The 23,687-nt window shown below is 43.5% G+C and overlaps 1 protein-coding gene across 1 annotated transcript in view; it reads right to left on the bottom strand.

The window, feature by feature from the left end:
- The window catches only part of ccdc78 (coiled-coil domain containing 78), an 84,002-nt gene extending 63,244 nt beyond the window's left edge, over positions 1-20,758 (bottom strand). The window contains exons 1-6 of the mRNA XM_060840954.1: positions 20,637-20,758; positions 16,315-16,517; positions 14,105-14,268; positions 9,436-9,525; positions 3,534-3,677; positions 908-1,104 (exon numbers count right to left, since the gene is read on the bottom strand). Coding sequence (XP_060696937.1) covers positions 908-1,104; positions 3,534-3,677; positions 9,436-9,525; positions 14,105-14,268; positions 16,315-16,517; positions 20,637-20,758 — 920 coding nt within the window. The remainder of the gene's footprint in view (positions 1-907; positions 1,105-3,533; positions 3,678-9,435; positions 9,526-14,104; positions 14,269-16,314; positions 16,518-20,636) is intronic.
- Positions 20,759-23,687: the final 2,929 nt, after the last annotated feature.

Here is a 23,687-nt window from a genome sequence, read left to right as displayed (position 1 = left end):
TGTGTTTCAATGTCCATCAGACTAATGTATTAGGAGCAGGCGGATGCCGTGGGGCTACAGCACAGTGGCTCAGTGGTTAGCACTGCTACGTTACAGCGCCAGGAATCCAGGTTCGATTCCAGCCTCGGGCGACTGCGTAGAGTTTGCACATTCTCCCCATGTCAGCGTGGGTTTCCTCCGGGTACTCGCCCAAAGATGTGCAGGCTAGGTGGGTTAGCCGTGGGAAATGAAGGGTTAAAGGGAGAGGATGGGTCTGGGTGGAATGTTCTTCAGAGGGTCTGTGCGGACTCGATGGGCCAAATGGCCTGCTCCCACACTGTTGGGATTTGATGACGCTGGCTGCTGCCTGGCTGCAAGCCCAGCAGTGACCACCGCTCTGAGTGGCGCTGCTGAGACTGAAGACCTGCCAGAAGCCTCTTAAAGGTGAGGCTCTTTGTTCTTAAAGGGAAATGAACTGCTTGATGCTTGAAAAATGCAGTCGGTGGGGCAGTGTCTGCCAGAACTGACCGAGGGAAAGATTCCCCCACCCCAAGTTATCAACTGATGGAAAAGGGCTTGCCCAGCTCCATCAAATTACAATCAGACCAATAAATTCCAAGCCAAGTATTGTTCCCATTACCTCATTGGCAGATGTGGTGATTATTTTGGACTCAGTATATGTGTGGTTCCTATGTTTGTGAGGCATAATAACTGTTTCAAAGTTGTGACAGTTAGTATAGGTTCAACTTTAGTTGAACAAAGTGATTCCACTGTCAATAGTTTTTGATACCTGTTAAATTGAACCATCTGATAAGTGGTAATCATCTGTGGCACACAAGGGCACCTCAACAACAATACAGACATTTTACATGGTTATTCTGTGATGTCATGTTCCCCACAAATGCTTTCAGCCACTCTCTGTCCTTACCTGTAGTTAATAACTCTGTCTGGATTGGGGGAGTGAGCCAGGTTACTCACTACTTGAGCGAACACAAGAAGTGACATGTTGAGCAAGGAACCATCTTGAAAATGTAAGGTATTCCTGTCCTCTGCAAGCTTCTCCGCTCCTGGTAGATCGATGAGCTGCAGACTTGACTTGGTGGGATGCAGATCATTTCGGTCCTGCTACAGTATTTATGGCCAGAATTAGATAAAAGAGTAGCAACATGAATTGTGTGATTAGCTGACCTCTGTGAAGGGCTTTTATAAGAAAAGCTGACTTCACAAATCAATAGAATCACTAATGGCTAAAGAAAAGATCAAAGGCTTCCAATAATACATTGTGTCACAGGCCTCCCCAAAGGATTAGACTAAGATTGAGACATGACAGTGAACTAGCAAGAACCAAAAGTAGATAGTAACTGGTATCATTTTAACTGCTGTAACATCCGCTTGGTTCCTGCTAGGATTGCAGTTGTGGTAGGAGCCTAGAATGGGAGAGACAAAAGAGATGAACTTTATGGAGATGATTGAAAGAAGAAATGGAGGTTTTTGCTGTGCTCCCTAAGATTATGAAGTGGTGTGGCAGAGTGTGTGTCCCTTTGGAAGAGGGGAATTAGACCAGATAGGGCTTGAAGCAGTCCAACCAAAGCTAATGATGAATGGTTCAACCAACTGTGTGTTAGATACTCAAGCCCACACCTGTTGACTTCAAGGGAACCAAAATGGAGACATAGCTGAATGGGCAGTCACGTTGTCAAAGCTTTTCATCTGGTACTCATCAGAACAAATGCAAGAATGCCAAATTTCCAATTATCATAACAATTCATACTATAGAGCAACAAGGTGCTGATTAGTTGATGAGTTAATCCTCATAGGGGAAGGTGATGATGGAATGGGAATGTCACTAGACTAGTCATTCAGGAGCCCAGACTAATGTCTTCTGATGACAGGATGAATCCCACCATGGTAGATAGATAATTCAATAATATTTAGAGTTAATGTTTATTCAAGCAATTGTGCTGTCATTCCATAAATAGATTTTTAATCAATTGTCCGTCATTCTTGGGAAAATGTTGAGAGAAAGCTTGTTTTATTGGACAGCACAGTGGCTCAGTGGTTAGCACTGCTACCTCATAGTACCAGGAATCCAGGCTTGATTCCACCCTCGGGTGATTGTGTGGAATCCCCATGTCTGCATGGGTTTCCTTTGGGTGCTCCGGGTTCCTCCCATAGTCCAAAGAAACACTGGTTAGATGGATTGGTCATGCTAAGTTACCTATAGTGACCAGAAATCTGTCAGCTAGGTTGATTAGTTATGGAAAATACAGGGTTACAGGGATGCGGTAATGGGCTGATTAGGAGCAATGTCACCTGTCGCCTATTATTACAAATTTAATTTGGGGTTCAACAATTACTTTTGTGGTCATTTTGACCCCCCTGTCATGAGGAAAAAATATCTTCTCAACTCTCTTTTCTGCTGTCTATCTCTTAAGTAATTGGCTGATTGAATAAAACAGCATCTTCCTTCAGTCGTCAGTGACAGGCGCTCAGTCAGCCCAGACTTGACAACACAAAACAAAATGGCCACTCTTGGATATGACTGTATGACTGGGCAGCACTTACTAACTAATTCTGACTGTGGTAATCATAATACTAACAATTTAACCAATTTAAAATAATTAGTTAGACATGTAATGTGGACCATTTACATTTGCTCACATTAACATATATTCATACAAAGGGACCCATTCTCTGAATTTGAAAGGAATATGTTCATGCCTTTCATTTTGCTCAATTATCTACAGTCTCCTGTTGATTTCTTCCTGACACTGGCTCAGATTTTTTTTATTCTTGTGTATGATGTTGACATCGCTAGCAAAGCCTACTTTTGTTGCTCCAGCCCGAGCTCCAGAGTCACATTGTTTTGGGACTGGAGTCACAAATAGGCCAGCTCAAATAAAGACAGCAGACTTCCTGCTCTAAAGGCGAAAGTGGGTAATGCAGATGCTGGAGATTAGAGTCAAGATTAGAGTGATGCTGGAAAAGCACATCAGGTCAGGTAACATCCGAGGAGCAGGAGATGATTTCTGGTGAAGGGCCCCTGCCCTTCAGTGATGCGATTAGCACAATCATAATTGTTCAGCCCAATCATTCCGTCGTATGCAAGAGCAGACATTTTATTTTGGGAGTTATAAGTGTGGTCTGTCTGAGTATGGTCTCAAAGAAGCGAAAGAAGATATTTATTTATTCGATCAGCCGACAATGGATGCTAGATAAGAGAAATGGGAGGTTAGGTTTTTTTGTTAATGCCAGGGACATCAAGAATGGATGTGAGAGAAATGGTTGAGCCCTGGATTACATTTGTTACAATAGCTATAATGATGACCTTTCTCCTTGCGTCTAATCATTCCATTTTGAAAGGAACATTTCCCGTATGGTGTAATGCAATTGTATTGCTTCCATCATTTCTCGACTGGCCAATGGACAAGTGACGAATGATTTATTTGTGGAATGACAGCACTATTGCTCGAGTGAACATCGGGGGAGGTTCTTCAGCTTCAGGTACAGTATGTGATGCATCCTTATCGAAGGCAGTAACTTTGGAGACCCACCACCTGTAGGTTCAGTTGAGTGATAACAGTGGCTTGGCTCTCCGCGGGTCCGAAGTCCGTGTTCGCTCCTGTGCGCCGTGCCCAACCTTGGCGGAAGGTGGATGTTGCATCAGCTGCTGAGGAGACGGTGACGCGGTTTAATCCCTGAAAACCAACAAATGTCAACTTTCAGTCGAGTGTCACCAGATTAAACATAAATAACTCTGAACCGTGGCTATAGGAAGGATGTTGTGAAACTTGAAAGGGTTCACAAAAGGTTTACAAAGATGTTGCCAGGATTAGAGGGTTTGTGCCGGATCTGGGGAGAGGCCGGATGGGCTGGGGCTGTTTTCCCTGGAGCATCAAAGGCTGAGGGCTGACCTTATATAGGTTTATAAAATCATGGATAGGGTGAACAGACAAGGGCTATTCCCTGGGGTGGGGGAGTCCAAAACTAGAAGGTATAGGTTTAAGATGAGAAGGAAAAGAATTTGATCCCTTTTAAGGGGCAACCTTTTCATGAAAAAGGTGGTGTGTGTATGGAATGAGCTGACAGAGAAAGTGGTACAACTTCCACTTAAGAGACACCTGGATTGGTACATGAATAGGAAGGGTTTAGAAGGATATGGACCAAATGCTAGCAATTGGGACTAGATTATCTTAGGTTATCAGGTCGGCATGGGCCAGTTGGACTGAAGAGTGTTTCTGTGCGGCATGACTCCATGACTCCAAGGCTCATTTACAGAGACACAGAGAGAGAGAGAGAGAGAGAGACAGAGAAAAGGTAGAACTCAGTTGTTAATGATGCCTCATAACCTTACCCGCTCCCCCGCAAAATTCCATCAATGAGGACCCAATAAGTACAGTTCCAATTTAGTGCTTTATATGCTAAATGTCTGATGCATTAATTTTATTGGGTCACCTCTCCACCTTGAGGAAGAAAAGCAATCACAGAATTGTTACAGGAAGGAGGCCATTCTGCCCATGGAGTCTGCACTTGCTCTCTGAGTGAGCATTATGACTTAGCACCATTCTCCTTCCTTTCTCTGTAAGTCTGCGCATTATTTCTATTTAAATAATCATCCAATGCCTGCTTGAATGCCTCAAATGAACCTGGTTCCACCGCAATTCCAAACAATATGGTACATCACGCACCATGGGTTGTGTGAAATAAATTCACACTTTGTATTTGTTTCTTTTGCAAATAACTTTAAACCAGACCTTCTCATTCCCAATCATATTATTAACCATCTCTCATAGTGTTCAGTCTTTCCGCGAAGTGTGCTCTTTCAGTTCTGCTTTCAGCCCTGAGTCTTTTTGACCCCTTTTCTGATAAATTGTCTTCTCAACTCTGGGATAACAGTTAAATTTTATTGTGCTACTGAACAGCGTGCATCCTCAGGGATGCTGCCAATGTCAACACACACTTGGAACTAGAACCAGTATAGTTCAAGGAATGCTGTCTCCTATCTATTTACGTCTGTAGTGTAGCCGACTTCTAAAGGTCTCGTTCACCAGTACAAGGACATTGTTACCTCTCTATAACGTCAGAGCGCTCTCTCTAAAAGGAAATCATTTACTCAACATCCTCATTAGTTGTCAATGGTTACAACTCATCGACCTGGAATAATTATCCAGTGTTCAACAATTCCAATCTTATCCTGGAAATTTGAGAATTGGAAATCAATTCCCTCGACTTCCAAATAACCTTGAACATTTTGACATGATCAACTTCCTGCACATTAAACTATATTAACTATATTATTAAAAATCATACAACACCAGGTTATAGTCCAACAGATTTATTTGGAAGAACTAGCTTTTGGAGCTCTGCGCGTTCATCAAGTAGCTGTGGAGCAGGATCATAAGACACAGAATTTATAGCAAAACATTGATATTGGAGGCAAAGTTGGGGTCATTAGTACCAGTATGATCAGATGGGCTGAATAGCCAGTTTCTCCTCTGTATGTTCTATATGTTCTACAATCGCGTCAAAAGAGTTTTTGATATATTTTACATTGCATGTGGATACTGTCCATATTGAGAACTTGTAACATTTAATTAGATACATGCCGATGAAATGTTATATTTCATAATATATAAGTCCAAGTCAAAAATGGAAAAAAACCCCACAGAAATGGAGGAAAAAAGGGAGGGGAAAAGGAAAGGAATGGGCGGAGCAAAGGAGTTCCGGCTGAAGCGATTCACTCTGTCGCCATCTTGGAGCCTGAATCCTAGAGCAATTTGTATTGTTTAAGATTCATGTGCCAATCAATATATGGCTTGAATTACAGATACTCAGATCTTCCAGCTTTTCTCAATACTTAATAAGTCAACAAGGTATAGAAATAGTCTTGAATTTATCAGCAATCCATCAAGATGACATTAATTTTAAATTTCTGGCAAGATTGTATTGACTAACACTATTCAAACACATCAAGTACAACATGATTTTGCAAACTCCTCAAACCAAGTCATAGTATAAAATGATTAGAACAGAAACATAAAATGACACTATTTGGGTTAACATTTTCCTATGAAGTTCCTTTATTTCGGAAAACTCTGTTAAAATAAATGCTGCACAAAAGAACTAACAATGGCCTACTAGTGTCTCCAAGAATAATTTCAAGACCTCTGTATACGTGATAAGTCAAAAGGTGTAGAAGCAGTCAATAGGGTTGGCAGTGTCTGCAGTGAGAAAATGAATGTTAAGATTTCCAGAATCATTAGCAACATCTGATATCCAAAAGCACACCAACCAATAAAGTTAGGACTGCGCCAACAATCGAAAATTCAAGAATTCAGTATTGAATCCACATTTTCCCTTTTACATCTCTTCCAGGCCCATCTTTTCTTGCCCCAATACCCCTGTTTGTCTTCCACCATTTTTGATTTGTCGTTTAATTTAATATAATCTCTCTTGGCTTCTACTCAGCTTCTTCCTCTTATCCTCTCCTACCCCATCTTTAAATGTGGGCTGTATTTGGTGATGTATACTGAAACTGCAAAGGGCACGTTTCCCACCCGAGTGAATTTGCAATGTCTGACAGAATGTTATAGCTCACAACATGCTGCATACTCTGCTTTTTCCCAGCAAAAGTCTTTCCCGTTCCACATTACATTCACTTTGTATAATCCTCATTCACCTACATTCCACTATATCATAGTGTGGTATGAAGTAATTACTACTTGAAGTGAATCATAGAATCCCTACAGTGTGGAAGCAGGCCATTTGGCCCATCAAGTCCACATGGACCCTCTGAAGAACATCCCACCAGACCCAACCCTATCCCTGGAGCCCTGCATTTTCCATGGCTAATCCACGTAAATCAGACATCCCTGGACACAGTGGACAATTTAGAATAGAATCAGAGAATCACAGAATTCCTACAGTGTGGAAACAGGCCATTTGGCCCAACAAATCCACACCGACCCTCCAATGAATAATCCACCCAGAACTACTCCCCTACCCTATTACTCTACATTTACCCCTGAATAATGCACCTGACCTACACATCCCTGAACACTGCAGGCAATTTAGCAGAGCCAATTCATCAAGCCTGAATATCTTTGGACTGTGGGAGGAAACCAAAGCAGGGCTGAGAAGTGGCAGATGGAGTTTAATTCAGATAAGTGAGAGGTGCTGCATTTTGGGAAAGCAAACCTTAGCAGGACTTATACACTTAATGGTGAGGTCCCAGGGAGTGTTGCTGAACAAAAAGACCTTGGAGTGCAGGTTCATAGCTCCTTGAAAGTGGAGTTGCAGGTAGACAGGATAGTGAAGAAGACGTTTGGTGTGTTTTCCTTTATTGGTTAGAGTATTGAGTACAGGAGTTGGGAGGTCATGTTGCGGCTGTACAGGTCATTGGTTAGGTCACTGTTGGAATATTGAGTGCAATTCTGGTCTCCTTCCTATTGGAAAGATGTTATGAAACTTGAAATGGTTCAGAAAAGATTTACAAGGATGTTGCCAGGGTTGGAGGATTTGAGCTATAGGGAGAGGCTGACCAGACTGGGGCTGATTTCCCTGGAGCGTCGAAGGCTGAGGGGTGACTTTATAGAGGTTTTCAAAATCATGAGGGGCATGGATAGGATAAATAGGCAAAGTCTTTTCCCTGGGGTCAGGGACTCCAGAACTAGAGGGCATAGGTTTAGGGTGAGAGGGGAAAGATATAAAAGAGACCTAAGGGGCAATTTTTTCACGCAGAGGGTGGTACATGTATGGAATGAGCTGTCAGAGGAAGTAGTGGAGGCTGGTACAATTGCAACATTTAAGAAGCATTGAGATGGGTATATGAATAGGAAGGGTTTGGAGGGATATGGGCTGGTTGCTGGCTAGTGGGACTAGATTGAGTTGGGATATCTGGTCGGCATGGGTGGGTTGGACCGAAGGGTCTGTTTCCGTGCTATACATCTTTATGACCATGACTCTATGACCTGAAGGAAATTCACGCAGACACAGGGAGAATATGCAAACTCCACACAGACAGTCACCCGGGACGGGAAATGAACTCAGTTTCTGGTGCTATGAGACAGCAGTGCCAACCACTGATCCATCGTGGTTAACTGACACCACAAGAAAAGTTCCGTCCATCAGAATATAAAGCACTGTGCCCACGATGAGCTAACTGGTTTGTTGCAATAGATGTTCTAGTGTTTAGTTCCATCTAACAGTAATGTGTTCTTATTCATAACAGCCTGACATCTCACAAGAGAGTATCACATAACTGCATTGTTATGGAGCTATGAAGTACTATGTTATAAATCTATTTCATGGATGTAGGTTTGCTCACTGAGCTGGAAGGTTCATCTTCAGTGAGCCTCCAGGCGAAGAATTGCTGATGATTCTTGCTTTCTATTTATATTTCTTTGGGTTGGTGATGTCATTTCCTGCAGTGGTATTATTTCCTATCATGATGTCCTTTGCTGTTCTTTTTCTCAGGGGGTGGTAAATCATGTCCAAGTCAATGTGTTTGTTGATAGAGTTCTAGTTGGAATGCCATGCTTCTAGGAATTCTCGTGTGTGTTTCTGTTTTGCACGTCCTTGGATGGATGTGTTGTCCCAGTCGAAGTGGCGTCCTTCCTCATCTGTATGTGAGGATACCAGTGAGAGAGGGTCATGTTGTTTTGTGGCTATTTTATGTTCATGTATCCTGGTGGCTAGTTTTCTGCCTGTTTGCCCAATGTCGTGTTTGTTACACTCCTTGCACAGTACTTTGTAAATCATATTAGTTTTCCTTGTTGTCTGTATAGGGTCTTTTAAGTTCATTAGCTGCTGTTTTAGTGTGTTGGTGGGTTTGTGGGCTACCATGATGCCAAGGGGTCTGAGTAATCTGGCAGTCATTTCTGAGATGTCTTTGATGTAGGGGAGAGTGGCTCGGGTTTCTGGACGTGTTTCGTCTACTTGTTTGGGTTTGTTGCTGAGAAATCAGTGGATTGTGTTCATTGGGTAACCATTCTTTTTGAATGCACTGTATAGGTGATTTTCCTCTGCTCTGCGTAGTTCCTCTATGCTGCAGTGTGTGGTGGCTCATTGGAATAATGCTCTGATGCAGCTTCGTTTGTGGATGTTGGGATGATTGCTTCTGTAGTTCAATATTTGGTCCATATGTATTGTTTTCCTGTAGACACTGTTTTGAAGTTCCCCACTGGCTGTTTCTCCAGATTTCTGTAGTTTTTTGAGTAGGGCTGTGATTCGGTTCTCTAGTTGTAGGGTCGGGTCTCTCACCACTTGTTGGTAAGTGTTGGTATCCGCAAGTAGCACGTTCACTTTTTCAATGTAGTCTCTTTGATTTAAAATGACTGTTAATCATCCTTTGTCTGCAGGTAGGATAACAATATTTTTTAATCTTTCTAGTGCTTTCCTTTCTTGTGTATTGAGTGTGTTTCTTTCCTTTTTTCTGCTTAATGTTGGTACGACTACCTGTCTGATAGTTGGCTGGGTTCCATCTGTGAGTTGGTTGTATTTCAGTGTTGTTTCTAATTCATCGAAGAACTCTTTTTTGTCCGCATCCTGGAAGCGGTAATTTAATCCTCGTACTAAGACGGCTTTTTCAGTGTTCGTTAAGGGTTGGTCAAATACGTTTTTTATCCATGCTTCTGTGTTGTCAGCGTTGTTACTTTGTGAATGTTTGTCTAGGTTTTTTTTGGAGGTCTAGTTTTTTTCACTTTCTGTGTTTGTCGCTGTCTAATGTCTATGACTTGTTATACTGTGTCTGTCCATTCATGGTCTGTTGCATGAGTGAATAAAGATTTTTGGTGCAAAATTTCCTGGTTGTATTAACGAAATTTGTTGTGGGCATCATTAATCATTTCTCCACGTCACTCTGCAGCCGTTTTGCTCTGCTATCCTTTTAGCTAGTGGGGTGTTAAGGGGAGGCCTGCATGCCCACAACAGACTCCGTAAATACAACTGGGAAATTTTGCACCAAAAATTTTAACTTACTCATGCAACAGACCATGAATAGACAGACACAGTATAACAAGCCATAGATATCAGACAGCGACAAACACAGAAAATGAAAAAAACTTGACCTCCGAAAAAACCTAGACAAACATTCACAAAGTAACAACACTGACAACACAGAAGCATGGATAAAAAACGTATTTGACCGACCCTTAACGAACACTGAAAAAGCCATCTTAGTATGAGAATTAAATTACAGCTTCCAGGATGCGGACAAGAAAGAATTCTTCGCAGCATTAGAAACAACACTGAAATACAACCAACTCACAGATGGAACCCAGCCAACTATCAGACAGGTAGTCGCACCAACATTAAGCAGTGAAAAGGAAGGAAATACACTCAATACACAAGAATGGAAAGCACTAGAAAAACTAAAAAAAACATTGTTATCCTATCTGAAGACAAAGAATGATTAACAGTCATTTTAAATCAAAGAGATGACATTGAAAAAGTGAATGCACTACTTGCGGATACCAACACTTACCAACAAGTGGTGAGAGACCCGACCCTACAACTAGAGAACCGAATCACAGCCCTACTCAAAACACTTCTGAAATCTGGAGAATTAAATATGACCGACTTCCAAGAAATGAAACCAAATGGATCCAACACACCACGCTTCTACAGATTATCCAAAATTCACAAACTAGGAGCCCCCCCCATAGACCCATAGTCTCGCTACTTGGAAACCAACTTACAGATCGGCCAAGGAGCCACACCAAAGACTAAAACACTGAGTAGAAGACTCACGCTACTCCATCCACCCCACCCAAGAATTCCAGAAGATCATCAAAGACACAAAGATGGAAGAGGATGAATGCATGGTCTCCTTTGATGTAACATCTCTGTTCACATCAATCAACTTCAGCCTGGCCAAGGAAACACTGACTACACAATTAGAAAACACAAAGACACATGCACCAAACACCACCAACTTCATCAGCAAGGACAGTATCGTCAAGCTAGTGGACCTATGCCTAAGCCACCCACTTCACCTTCAACAACAAAACCTACAGACAAACCAACAGAACACCCATGGGATCTCTGATATCAGGGTTCTTAGCAGAGGCAGTAACGTACAGACTCAAACCAAACAGTTCTGCCAACCATCCAACCCAAAACCTGTGTCCACTACATGGATGACACCTTTGTCATCACTAAATGAAACAAATTAGTGGAAACCAATGGCATAAAATTCACTAAAGAGGAGGAAATCAGCAACAACTGCCATTTCTAGATGTTGCAGTAGAGTGTGCAGCCAATGGGGAACTTCAAAACAGCGTCTATCGGAAAACAATACATACAGATCAAATATTGAACTACAGAAACAATCATCCCAACATTCACAAACGAAGCTGCATCAGAATATTATTCCCAATGAACCACCACACACTGCAGCATAGAGGAACTACGCAGAGCAGAGGAAAATCACCTATACAGCGTGTTCAACAAGAACGGTTACCAAATGAACACAGTCCACAGATTTCTCAGCAACAAACCCAAACAAGCAGATGAAACACGTCCAGAAACCCGAGCCACTCTCCCCTACATCAAAGATATCTCGGAAATGACTGCCAGATTACTCAGACCCCTTGGCATCATGGTAGGCCACAAACCCACCAACACACTAAAACAGCAGCTAATGAACTTGAAATACCCCAAGCAAAACTAATGTCATTTACAAAATACTGTGCAAGGACTGTAACAAACATGATACATGAACATCAACTAGCCTCAAAACGACATGACCCTCTCTCACTAATATCCTTACATACAGATGGGGAAGGACACCACTTCGACTGGGACAACACATCCATTCTAGAACAAGCCAAACAGAGACATGCAGGAGAATTCCTAGAAGCATGGCATTCCAACCGGAACTTTATCAGCAAACACATTGACTTGGACATGATTTACCACTCCCTGAGAAAAAGAACAGCAAAGGACATCATCATAGGAAATGACATCAATGCAGCAAATGACATCCTCAACCCAAAGAAATCCAAACATATAAATAGAAACTAGGAATCATCAGCAATGCTTCATCTGGATGCTCACTGAGGATGTTACCTAATATGGTGACGAAACGTCTGAAAATGAACCTCCCAGCTCAGCGAGCAAATCTACATCCCGAACCTCAACCTGAGCTACAAATCTTCTCAACACTCGCTAAAACCTAATTCATTTATCAAGACCACCCAATTTACTGATGGAGGACACTGTGTGGGCTTCTTTCCCCACATGGTATTTACACTGATACCAATAATAAGGATTGGGGGCAATGAATCTACCCAAGGCATTCCAGATGGTTCCAGTGGATTTGCTCACAACCTGAACTAAGCTGACAATGTTGTAATATTTGCCATAATGCCATTTACAAGTTCTCTGATGACACCACTATAGTCGGTCAAAACTCCGATGGCGACAAAACAGACTACAGACGGGAGGTGGAAGATCTGGAAAAATGGTACACTGAGAACAACCTAGCTCTCAATGCCAGCAAAACTAAGGAACTCATTATTGACTTTCGGCAGGATGTTACCCATGTCCCCCAAGCGTTTACAGCACCGAGGTGGAATGAGTGGAAATGTCAAGCTCCTGGGAGTGGTCATCCACAACAAGTTTTCTTGGACTCTTCATGTGGACGCACTGGTTACAAAGGCCCAACAACGTCTCTTCTTCCTCAGGCAGCTGAGGAAATTTGGTATGATGTTGAATATCTTTGCCAAATTTTATAGGTACGCCATCGAGATCATTCTGTCTGGATGTATCACTACCTGATATGGCATCTGTACCATTCAAGATCGGAGACGGTTACAGAGAGTGGTGAACTTGGCCCGGACAATCAAAAAGGCCAACCACCCATCTATATAATCCATCTACCCGCTGTCAAGGAAAAGCCGCCAGCATTCCCAAAGATCCAGGCGAAAGTGGGTACTGCAGATGCTGGAGATTAGAGTCAAGATTAGAGTGGTGCTGGAAAAGCACAGCAGGTCAGGCAGCATCCAAGGAGCAGGAAAATCGACGTTTCGCTCCAAAGAAGGGCTTTTGCCTGAAACGTCGATTTTCCTGCTCCTTGGATGCTGCCTGACCTGCTGTGCTTTTCCAGCACTACTCTAATCATGACTCTCTTCTCAAAGATCCATCCCACCCTGGCAATGTTTTTCTACAACCTCTCATCAGGGAAAAGATACAGAAGTCTGAACACATGCACCGGCCGGTTTTGAAACAGTTTCTGCTGTTGTTAGAATACTGAATCGACTCACAAACTCTTAGCATTCGCCTGTACCTATGTTCTTTTTGCTGCTGTTTATCTATTATTTACCATCTCTGCCATTTAACTCTGTGATCTGCCTGTATTGCTCACAAGACAAAGCTTTTCACTGTGTCTCGGTACACTTGACATTAAATTCAATTAAATTCAATTCAATGCTCAATATTTATTCCACCACATTATTACATTCCATACTTAATCCTCAGAAAACTGTATCCATTCCACAATACTTCCTCTTTTCAGTTTTTCACCATAAAAATAACTTATTCATGCCAATAGGAAACAAATGCCCTGCTACTTAATGGAATATTCTGTACAGCTGATGGTACAATAATTGATTAATCACCAATAACCAATTAAATTTGGCATCTGAATACTCTCAAGATACATTTAATAAAAACACTAAGATAACCTGAACTCCCCAGTCACTACAGTCCAGTGATGGAAAAATGGTGAATGCACAGCAAGTGGAAGGAGCTATAGTCAAAGCTATTCCATCTCTCTTTACTCGTTCTGATCCCCGACAGGAAATATTGGTGTTATTTTTCCTCTGACTCCCTGCAGCTGGTGCCTAACCTGCTGAGAATTTCCAATATTGTCTGTTCGAGTTCGGATTGCCAGCATCCACAACACTTCGCTTTCCTACACTGACAACTTCAAAAGGCACCACTTTATCACAAGATAGGAACAACGAGATTACCAGGTAATTCCCCAATCGTAGAAGGAAACCTGCATTCAAAGGGAGACCAAACTTTGTGTACTATAACTCCGGGTTTCCCAGTGAGTAAAATTCCTTGCTGAGACCCTGCAATGTTCAAATACTCTCCCTGGGGGAATGTTAAGTGACTGTACCTTTATGAATGTGCCGTCTTGTGCATTACACGTGATCTTTAAATTGGCAGGGTCCGTTCCACTCGAGTCTAACAAATCCTTCACCACTTCAGCATAAATCTCATACATGGATATTGAAAGAGACCACATCGCAGTGGCCTGTAACTTCTGCAGGTATGGTGCACCTAGGGTCCCAACACAGAAAGAAGAAGATGCATAAATTTAATCCAGATTTGCAGTGATTTATAGAAATGAGAGCTCTCTTTTTTTAAGACAAAAGGTTGGCAACTACTAATTTTAAATTACAAGTGGAGTGCCTCAAATCCAGATACCTGACAACTGGACTCCTTCAAAAACTGGACAGAAACTTTGACATACTCATTTATTAATTAAATATTAAAATAATAATCTACCAGGACAATTTGGCTAGATTCAACACTGGTGTGGCTTGGTTCCAGATTAGTTATTCTTCCTGCTCAATACTCCGAGCCACCCTTGACCCCACATGACCCAGTTGACTCAAAACAGCCCAATGTAACAATTCAAAACCCCAAACCATCCCAAGTTAGGGTCAACCTTGGTCCCAAGGATCTCAAATATGAGGTCCTGGTATTATGACGAAAGCTATAATTTTATGCTACAATACTAAAGGTCACATTATGCTCAACTGGAGAAGAGATCCTTTTTATTCATCAGGTATCAAGTTAGACAATTGGATTGTCAATGCTTCACCCTTCCCTTCTTTGTCATCTCCTTGAACTGTACAATCCCCTCCATATCCTCCAAGTCTGAATCTTGCATGTTCATCCTTTGTAATCGCTCAATCACTGGCAACCAGTCTTCCAGCTCTCTAGGTCCTACATTTTAGGGAATTCTTCCCCTAAAACTCTCTGCTGTTCAATTGCTCTTTCCTCTTTAAAGATGCTCCTTACTATTTCATTCATGAACAAAACCTTTGGTCATCTGTCCTGCAATCATCTGACGCAGCTCGGTGCCAAAGTTTCCTTGACGTGGCTCATAAGGTACCTTAATGAGTGGATCAGTTTGTGTAATTTTATTGAACAACTATAGAGTGATTACAACACAGAAGGAAGATATTTGAACTGTGCCTTTTGCTAAAGCAACACTGTTGGTGTCAATCCCCTGCCTTTTCTTTGTAGTTTTGTTAATCATTTCTTTTCAGAAAATGATCTAATTATATTTGGAAGCCAGTCTTGAAATCACCTCCACTGCAATCTCAGGCAGCTGCCTAGTGAGAATCCATCCACCTCTGCATTAAAAGGGTTTTACAACTACCCCCTCCACTGCCCCTGAGACAGAGAGTTCCAAAATTGCATAACGCCCTGAGAGAAAAAAAACTCCTCATCTTTGTCCTAAAAGGGCAACGCCATCTTATAAAACAGGGTGTCCTGGTCTGGACTCACCTTCAAGAGAAAAAAAGTGATTTCCGAATCTGCTTTGTCAAAACTATTCAGCATCTTATACGCTGAATCAATTCACTCCTCACTGTTCTAAACTGCAATGGAAACAAGCCCAGACCATCTCATCTAAAATAATCATAAGTCAACCTGCTCACCTGAGGGGCTGGGGCTGGGAGGGGGGCATGGTGGCTCAGTGGTTAATACTGCTGCCTCTCAGCAACAGGGACCCTGGCTGAATTCCAGCATTGGGCGACTGTCGGTGTGGAGTTTGCACATTTTCCCTGTCTCTGCATGGGTTTCCCCTAGATGCTCTGGTTTCCTCCCACAGCCCAAAGATGTGCAGCTCAGGTAGATTGGCCATTCTTAAATTGCTCTGTAGTGCCCAGGGGATGTGTAGGTTAGATGGATTAGCCATGGGAAATGCAGGGTTGCAGAGAAAGGATGGGGTGTGAGTCTGGGTGGGACGCTTTTCAGAGTGAATTTGTTGGCCTGTTTCCACACTGTAGGGATTCTATGATTCCAGGTATCATTCTAATGAATTACCTCCATTGTATTTACTTCCTTCCTTAAATAAGAAGACCAAAATTGTACTCAGCATTTGTGATATGGCCTCACCAATGACTAAAGCTCGTTATCTTAAAGCTCAATTCGTTTTATAAGAAGGAATTCACCTTCTTAATTATATGTCTGCATACTAACATTTTGTGACTCACGAACTAAAACTCTTAGATCCCTCTGCAGTCAAAATTTCACAGTTATTCTCTGTTTAATGAATGCTGTGGTTTTTTTATTCAGCCATGATTAACCTACCAAAGATGTAATCAATTGTCAAAGGTATGATTGCTAATCGATCATTCTCTTCTCCAACCAATGTGTAGGACTTGCCAGAGTTGGTTTCACCAAATACAACAACACAGGCATTCATTCCTTCCATGAACACGCTGAGCAGGGGCTGCACGGTCCTGGTGAAAATGGCCTGAGTGGAAGCATTCTGGTCAAAGATCTCCTGAAATCTGAACAACAAGACATAGTAAAGTTCTGGACATCCAGGATGCCATTTCTTGCAGGAGGTCTGGGGCCACGGGCTTCACGATGGAACATGAGGCTGGTTCGGGAAGGAGAAGAGTCATGCTGCTGCTCCTTTAACAAGGCTATGTTGTTCTTTCTTTTCCAGAAAGATCGTATAAGACACAAACTCTGAAAAGCCTCCTTTGGATGGGTTTTAGGGCCAGTTTGATTATAGCTAACAGACACTGCCTCCAAAAAAAGGCCTTCATATTTTAAAAAAACTTGTAAAATGAAAGGGGAGTGGTCAGTTTTCCCAGCTCAGCTTTTCTCTGGTTTGATTTGGTTTTGGTAGTCTGGCTGTTCACAGAAAGCCGTCAAGCAGGTTTGAAACTAATCCAAGAAACAGCGACATGGAAGAGAGTGTTCCAGGCTGGTGCTCTCTCTCTGATATCTCTCCTGTCAGATGCTGAGTTTGATGTTATCTTTTGTGCCAATGGGGTGTTTAGGGGGATTGTTGCAAGTATTTGGAACAGCATCACTAAGTTGATAGTCTGTTGGGTTTACTGATAGATTATGTCATTCTGTTCTCTTTTGATTGTGTTTCATTCAGTAATCTTGTAAATAAATTCTGTTTTGTTTACATCTAAGTGTTTTGACCAGCTGCATCCCTCCTGGAATATCCACTCTACACCTGATTAAAACAACTAGCAAAGTTAAGGTCTGGGCTACCTTCTTGAAATATTGTGAGGGGGTCCATAACAGAACAATTGGGGGAGGCAATAAACTGGGACTAAAGGTCACTGCAGATGAATTGATTGGGAGCTGTAGTTCACAGAGCCTTTGGCTATAATGCATTTGATGAATTGTGGATGTTGTTTGAATAACGTGAACTTTCTACTGAATGGGTGGACCGGTTTTCTATAGCAATCGTCTACAGCGTGATTTTCTGTAGCAGTTCACAAAAGCGCAAGGCAGCAAAAGAGTGCCATTGTGGCATGACAGCCGAACAACCCATATTTAGCTTTTATTGTCAGTGTTCAAACTGCTTTAATAATGCATTCATTGCGAAAATGTAAATCAGAATCAAAATAGTTGGGAAATAGAGCAGTCAGACACACAGTAAGAGACGAAATAAGCATCAGGGAATTTTACCTGAATTTCCACACATGTCATTTACTGTATCCATTGCTCCCAATGCGGTCTCCTCTACACTGGAGAGACTGAACACCTACTTGCAAAGCTCTTCAGAGAACATCTCCGGGACACCCGCACCAACCAACCCCACCATGGTCGGACACTTCAACTCCCCCTCCCACTCCACCAAAGACATGCAGGTCCTGGGCCTCCTCCATCGCCACTCTCTTACGACCTGATGCCTGGAGGAAGAACATCTCATCTTCCGCCTCAGGACTCTCCAACCATACAGCATCAATGTGGGTTTCACCAGTTTCCTCATTTACCCTCACCCCACCTTACCCCAGTTCCAACCTTCCAACTTGGCACCGCCCTCATTACCTGTCCTACCCGTCCATCTTCCTTCCCACCTATCCGCTCCATCCTCCTCTCTGACCTATCACCATTACCCCCACCTCCGTCTACCTATCACACTCTCAGCTGCCTTACCCCCAACTCCATCCTTTCCCATTTCTTTCTCCATCCCCTCAGCTCACATCTTCATCCCTGATGAAGGGCTTTTGCCTGAAACGTCGATTCTCCTGTACCTCGGATGCTGCCTGACCTGCTGTGCTTTATCAGCACCCCACTCTCGACTCTAATCTCCAGCATCTGCAGACCTCACTTTTGCCTAGTTGATATTTTTGTCTGTTAACTGTAACCCCTTATGAACATAAGTGGATGTTAAATCGCATACACACATATAGTCTCAATCAAGTGTTACATCAGCAGACTTGGGTGGCATGGTGGCTCAGTGGTTAGCACTACTGCCTCACAGTGGCAGGGACTCAGGTTCAATTCCACCCTTTGGTGACTATCTGTGCGACATTTCCATATTCACTCTGTGTCTGCACGGTTTTCCTCCTGGTGTTTAGGCTGGAGGAGGAAACCGGAGCACCCAAAGGAAACCCACACAGATGATGGGAGGAAGTGCAAACACCACACAGATGGTGACCAGAGATTGGAATCAAACCCAGGCCCCTGGCACTGTGAGGCAGTAATGTGTGCCACCCATGGTAAAAACAATGACTGCAGATGCTGGAAACCAAATTCTGGATTAGTGGTGCTGGAAGAGCACAGCAGTTCAGGCAGCATCTGAGGAGCAGTAACCCATAATACTGTCTCCCTGCTAAGAGTCAGCATCCCTGATAAATACAACCTGGTATATTATCAATGTTACAACTTACTGTAGGAAATTGCACTCTACATCTGGTAGCTTTAATAACTAATTTTAAAAACCTTGCATAGCAGTAAATCACAAATAATTCCACCAGGAATTAAAATTAGCTGTGGGTACTATCATTAATGCTGTTAGGTGGTATACTAATGGGAGAGGTACTGTCAAGTTATGTTTGTCAGTTAATGTCGCTTATTATGCCACCAATTGACATAATATAATATTTTGCCTACAAACTGCTGAAACTAAGTTAAGCGGAAAAGAAATGCTGTTGTTTCTTTGTCAGTACTTGAAATTTCTATTCTCCAAAATAAAACTTTTTTTAAAATTGCATATGGTCACAAATGATTTACGGTTATTTGTTTTTGAGTCAAATATTACATTTAAGCTTGCCTATTCCCAAAGTTTGCCCATGAGCAAAACAATGATCATGGATTAAAAAGGACAGGAAATACAACACTGGAAGTAATGGTGCTTCGTGAAAGAGAGAAAGGCTGGTTTTGATAATTTAAAAAGAACTGAGGGGCAACATACAGAGGGCAGTTCATATGTGGAATGAACTTCCAGAGGAGATAGTGGATGTGGGTACAGTTATAGCATTTAAAACTCATTTGGACAGGTACATGAATAGGAAGGGTTTGGAAGGATATGTGTTAGATGCAGGGAGGTCGGATATGTTTAGTTTGGGAAACCTGGTTAGCATGGACACGTTGGACCGAAGGGTCTGTTTCTGTGCTGTATGACTCCATGACTCTATTTGAAGAGTCATACAACAGAGAAATAGACTCTTTGGTCCAACCAGTCCAAGCCAACCATAACCCCAAACTAATCCAGGTTCTCTGGTTTCCTCCCACAGTCCAAAGATGTGCAGGTTAGGTGAATTGGCCATTCTAAATTGCCCGTAGTGTTAGGTGCATTAGTCAGAGGTGAATGTAGGGGAATGGGTCTGGGTGGGTTTCTCTTTGGAGAATCAGTGTGGACTTGTTGGGCCGAAGGGCCTGTTTCCACACTGTAGGGATTCTAAACTAGTCCACCCCTTCCTGCTCTTCGCCCATATCCCTCTAGACCCTTTCTGTTCGTGTACTCATCCAAATGTCTTTTAAAGGTTGTAATTGTTTCCACATCCACCTCTGGAAGTTCATTCCACACTCAAACCACTCTCTGTGCAAAAAAAAATTGCCCCTCTTGTCTTTTTTAAATCTTTCTCCTCTCACCTTAAAAATATGTCTGTTCTCCGACTTCGAATCCCTCACCCTGGGGAAAAGGCATCTGTCATCCTCCTTATCTGCATCCCTCATCATTTTATCAGGTCACCCTTCAACCTCCTATGCTCCAGTGAAAAAAGTCCCGACCTATCCAGCCTCTCGTTATAACTCAAACCTTCCACTCCTGGCAACACCCTTGTTCTGACCCCTTTCCAGCTTCATAACATCCTTCCTATAGCAGGGTGACCAGAACTGTAAATGTTAAGCCATGCTCCTAATTAATGCCTAAGTCAGCATTCTGCAATGTGCCAAATCCTACAGACAAATATTACGTTTGTCCTTTGAATTATCCTTTGAAGCTTTTAATTATTTAAACTTTTCCTTTCAAAGACCTTACTGTGCCTCAATGGCCAAAACTTAACATTTTTTCTTCTGCTTTGAGTTGTAGAGTTGCTTCAGGGTGCTTAGGAGACTTCAGGTCTGAGCGAGGAAGGAGATTGCTGAGGCTTTCCTGCCAAGTCACATGGTGTGCCCAGGAATGTGCCCTTTTCTTGGCTTCCAGAGCTTACCTGCAGGAGGCTCCTCCAGCTGAGGCTGTGTAGATGGCCTTCCCGTCCTCTGAGATCTGTAGCCTGAGGCCCTGCTCTGGTCTCCGAGAGGGCCGTATTCGCGCCACTACATCGATGTTCATTCTCACAGCCAATGAGCATTTGAAGATTGATGTCTGTGATGTTCTCCGACAGGTCACTGTGGAAATCAATGGTAGGAACAAATGACTCCACCCATTGAGCATATCATCAACAACACAGAATGAGTATGGCTTCTCTGAAATTGTTCTGCCATTCAATTAGAGTTTGGCTGATCTCAGCTCAGAATGTGTTTTCGATGCCAAGCTACGGAGTGGTCCATGTTTTGGGTCCCAATTTGTAACTGGCCCGTGCCTGCTTTCGTGGAGATAGACAGCACATAGGCATGTATGTGGCTACCCTGCACTGAAAGATATTTTGCAGCTGATTTCACTGCAGAGATCCCAACAGTGGGTGTGAATGGGGAGGTAAAAGGGAGGAACTTTAAAAAAAATCAGTTGTGATTGCCAGACAAAGGGAGATTTTTTAGAAATAAAAGCTCATAAGTGCCCAGGGTCTGGTAACTACATTCAGGGATCACAGGTGAGGGATTCAGGGGTGGCACTGTCACTGTCAATTTACATGTTATGAGTGCCTGTCTAATGCCCTGGAGGTTGCCCTCCAAGCTCTCAGAGCTGGGCGGGGTGTTAATCAGAGACCTTTCAGTCTGAAGAGATTACAGCAAGGGGCAGGTAAGGGAGAACATGCTTCAAAAATGGGTGGGCCTTCTTCCCCGTCTCCCCCCACACCCCCCACCACTTTAAAACTTACATGAGAGAGTCCATCTTTACTGAGGTATGCGTGTGAGAGAGAGAGACAGAGAGAGAGAGAGAGAGTGATGGTCCTCGAAAGGGTTGCCTCCAGGTAGTCAGGGGAATCCTCTGGGCCAGGAAGCCATTGCCAAGAATCTGCACCACACTTCCCCCCCCCTCCCCCCACCCCCAACCCACTACAGAATGTCGCTGGGGAACAAGTGGCAAATTGCAGCTGGCCTCATTCAATTATTTTCAATCAGTTCTTAAGGAGCCAGTCCACAATGGTAAGGTAGCCCTGCCTTAGAGAACAGTGACACCATCTGCACAATACAACTCCTAGACTTGAGATCTCCAGCTTCTCAATGCACCACAGGACCATAAGATATGGGAGAAGAGTTAGGCCATTCTGCCCCTGAAGTTTGTTCTGCCATTCTATTATGGTTAATATATTTCTCAACCCCATTCTCCTGCCTTCTCCCCATAACCCTTGGTCCCCTTCTGAATCAAGAAACTATCTCGCTTTTTCTTAAATGCACTCAATGATTTGTCTCCCCAGCCCTCTGCGGCAATGATTTCCAAAGATTCACTACCCATTGGCTGAAGAAATTCCTCTCCTTTCAATTCTAAAGGGTCGTCCCTTTACTCTGAGGCTGTGCACTCATGGTGAAAACAATGACTGCAGATGGTGGAAACCAGATTCTGGATTAATGGTGCTGGAAGAGCACAGCAGTTCGGGCAGCATCCAAAGAGCAGTGAAATCGATGTTTCGGGCAAAAGCCCTTCATCAGGAATAAAGGTAGAGAGCCTGAAGCGTGGAGAGATAAGCTCGAGGAGGGTGGGGGTGGGAAGAAAGTAGCTTGGAGTACAATAGGTGAGTGGGGTAGGGGATGAAGATGATAGGTCAATGAGGATGGTGGAGTGGATAGGTAGAAAAGATGATAGGCAGGTAGGACAAGTCATGGGGACAGTGCTGAGCTGGAAGTTTGGAACTGGGGTGAGGTGGGGGAAGGGGAAATGAGGAAATTGTTGAAGTCCACATTGATGCCTTGGGGTTGAGGTGTTCCAAGGCGGAAGATGAGGCGTTCTTCCTCCAGGCGTCTGGTGATGAGGGAGCAGCGGTGAAGGAGGCCCATGTCCTCGGCAGAGTGGGAGGGGGAGTTGAAATGTTGGGCCACGGGGCGGTGTGGTTGATTGGTGCAGGTGTCCCGGAGATGTTCCCTAAAGCGCTCTGCTAATGTAGAGGAGACCGCATCAGGATCAATGGGTACAATAGCACCACTGATCCAGAATCTGGTTTCCAGCATCTGCAGACATTGTTTTTACCTCGTTGATTTTAACCCTACTGCGAATCCTCTTGCAAGGATGCCTGCCTTGAAGAAGTTTTCCTCCTCTCTCTACAAGAATCTCAGGGAGTCCCTCTCCCACTGCAACTCCCAGGTCATTTCCTCTGCCCTGAAGTTCTTCAACCATGTCCTGAAACAAACTCGCTACCACAGCCACATTTGCTTCCTCAGTGCCTGCCTCCGTAACCAACTCATCCCACACGGACTCCGGACCACCTTTAAACCAGCAGAGTTTGGACCCGAACAGGACAAACAGTACAGACTACAGATTCAAAAACACCAGCAACAGTCCTCCTTCAAGATCCTCTGCTCCACGCTTGCAGCAATGCGCCGGCTCTTAACCTCTCTACAGTCAGCCCTGCCTCATCTGAGGACCACACTCTCTCAGAATTGCAAAGGACCCACTCTGTACTACATCCTCAGGAGAATTCATACTCTCAACAAACAGTATTTCAACTCCATCTCAAACATCAAAAACTGTAAGTACAACAAACTTTTATCTACCCACCTCCATAACCAGCGCTCCTCAAAGATTTCCCCGGCCTCTGGAACTGCTCAGACACCATTAGCCATGCGGCTGGTGCAGCTGCCACCCCCACGCTGATTGATGATGTCACTTCCTCTCCCATCAAGGCCACTCCTCCAACCACTTCCGCCCCTCACAATTCCTCATACATCACACGTGAAATCACTTCTGCCCCTCACATCATCGCTGATGCCACACGCTCAGTGACTTCTGCCATCCCTACTGCCGTGTCTGCCACCACTTCTGCCCCCACCAACGCCACTCACCTGCATTCTGCTGACACGCCCCCCCCACATATCCCACTGTCACCATTCCCAGCCCCCAGAACCCCGAGGGGAACACCATCCCTGCTCATGACTCCACCCCCATC

Source organism: Hemiscyllium ocellatum, chromosome 20, assembly GCF_020745735.1.
Source record: "Hemiscyllium ocellatum isolate sHemOce1 chromosome 20, sHemOce1.pat.X.cur, whole genome shotgun sequence".
Classification (NCBI taxonomy): domain Eukaryota; kingdom Metazoa; phylum Chordata; class Chondrichthyes; order Orectolobiformes; family Hemiscylliidae; genus Hemiscyllium; species Hemiscyllium ocellatum.
Note: the sequence above shows the minus strand (reverse complement) of the source record. Positions and strands in the feature narration are given on the sequence as shown.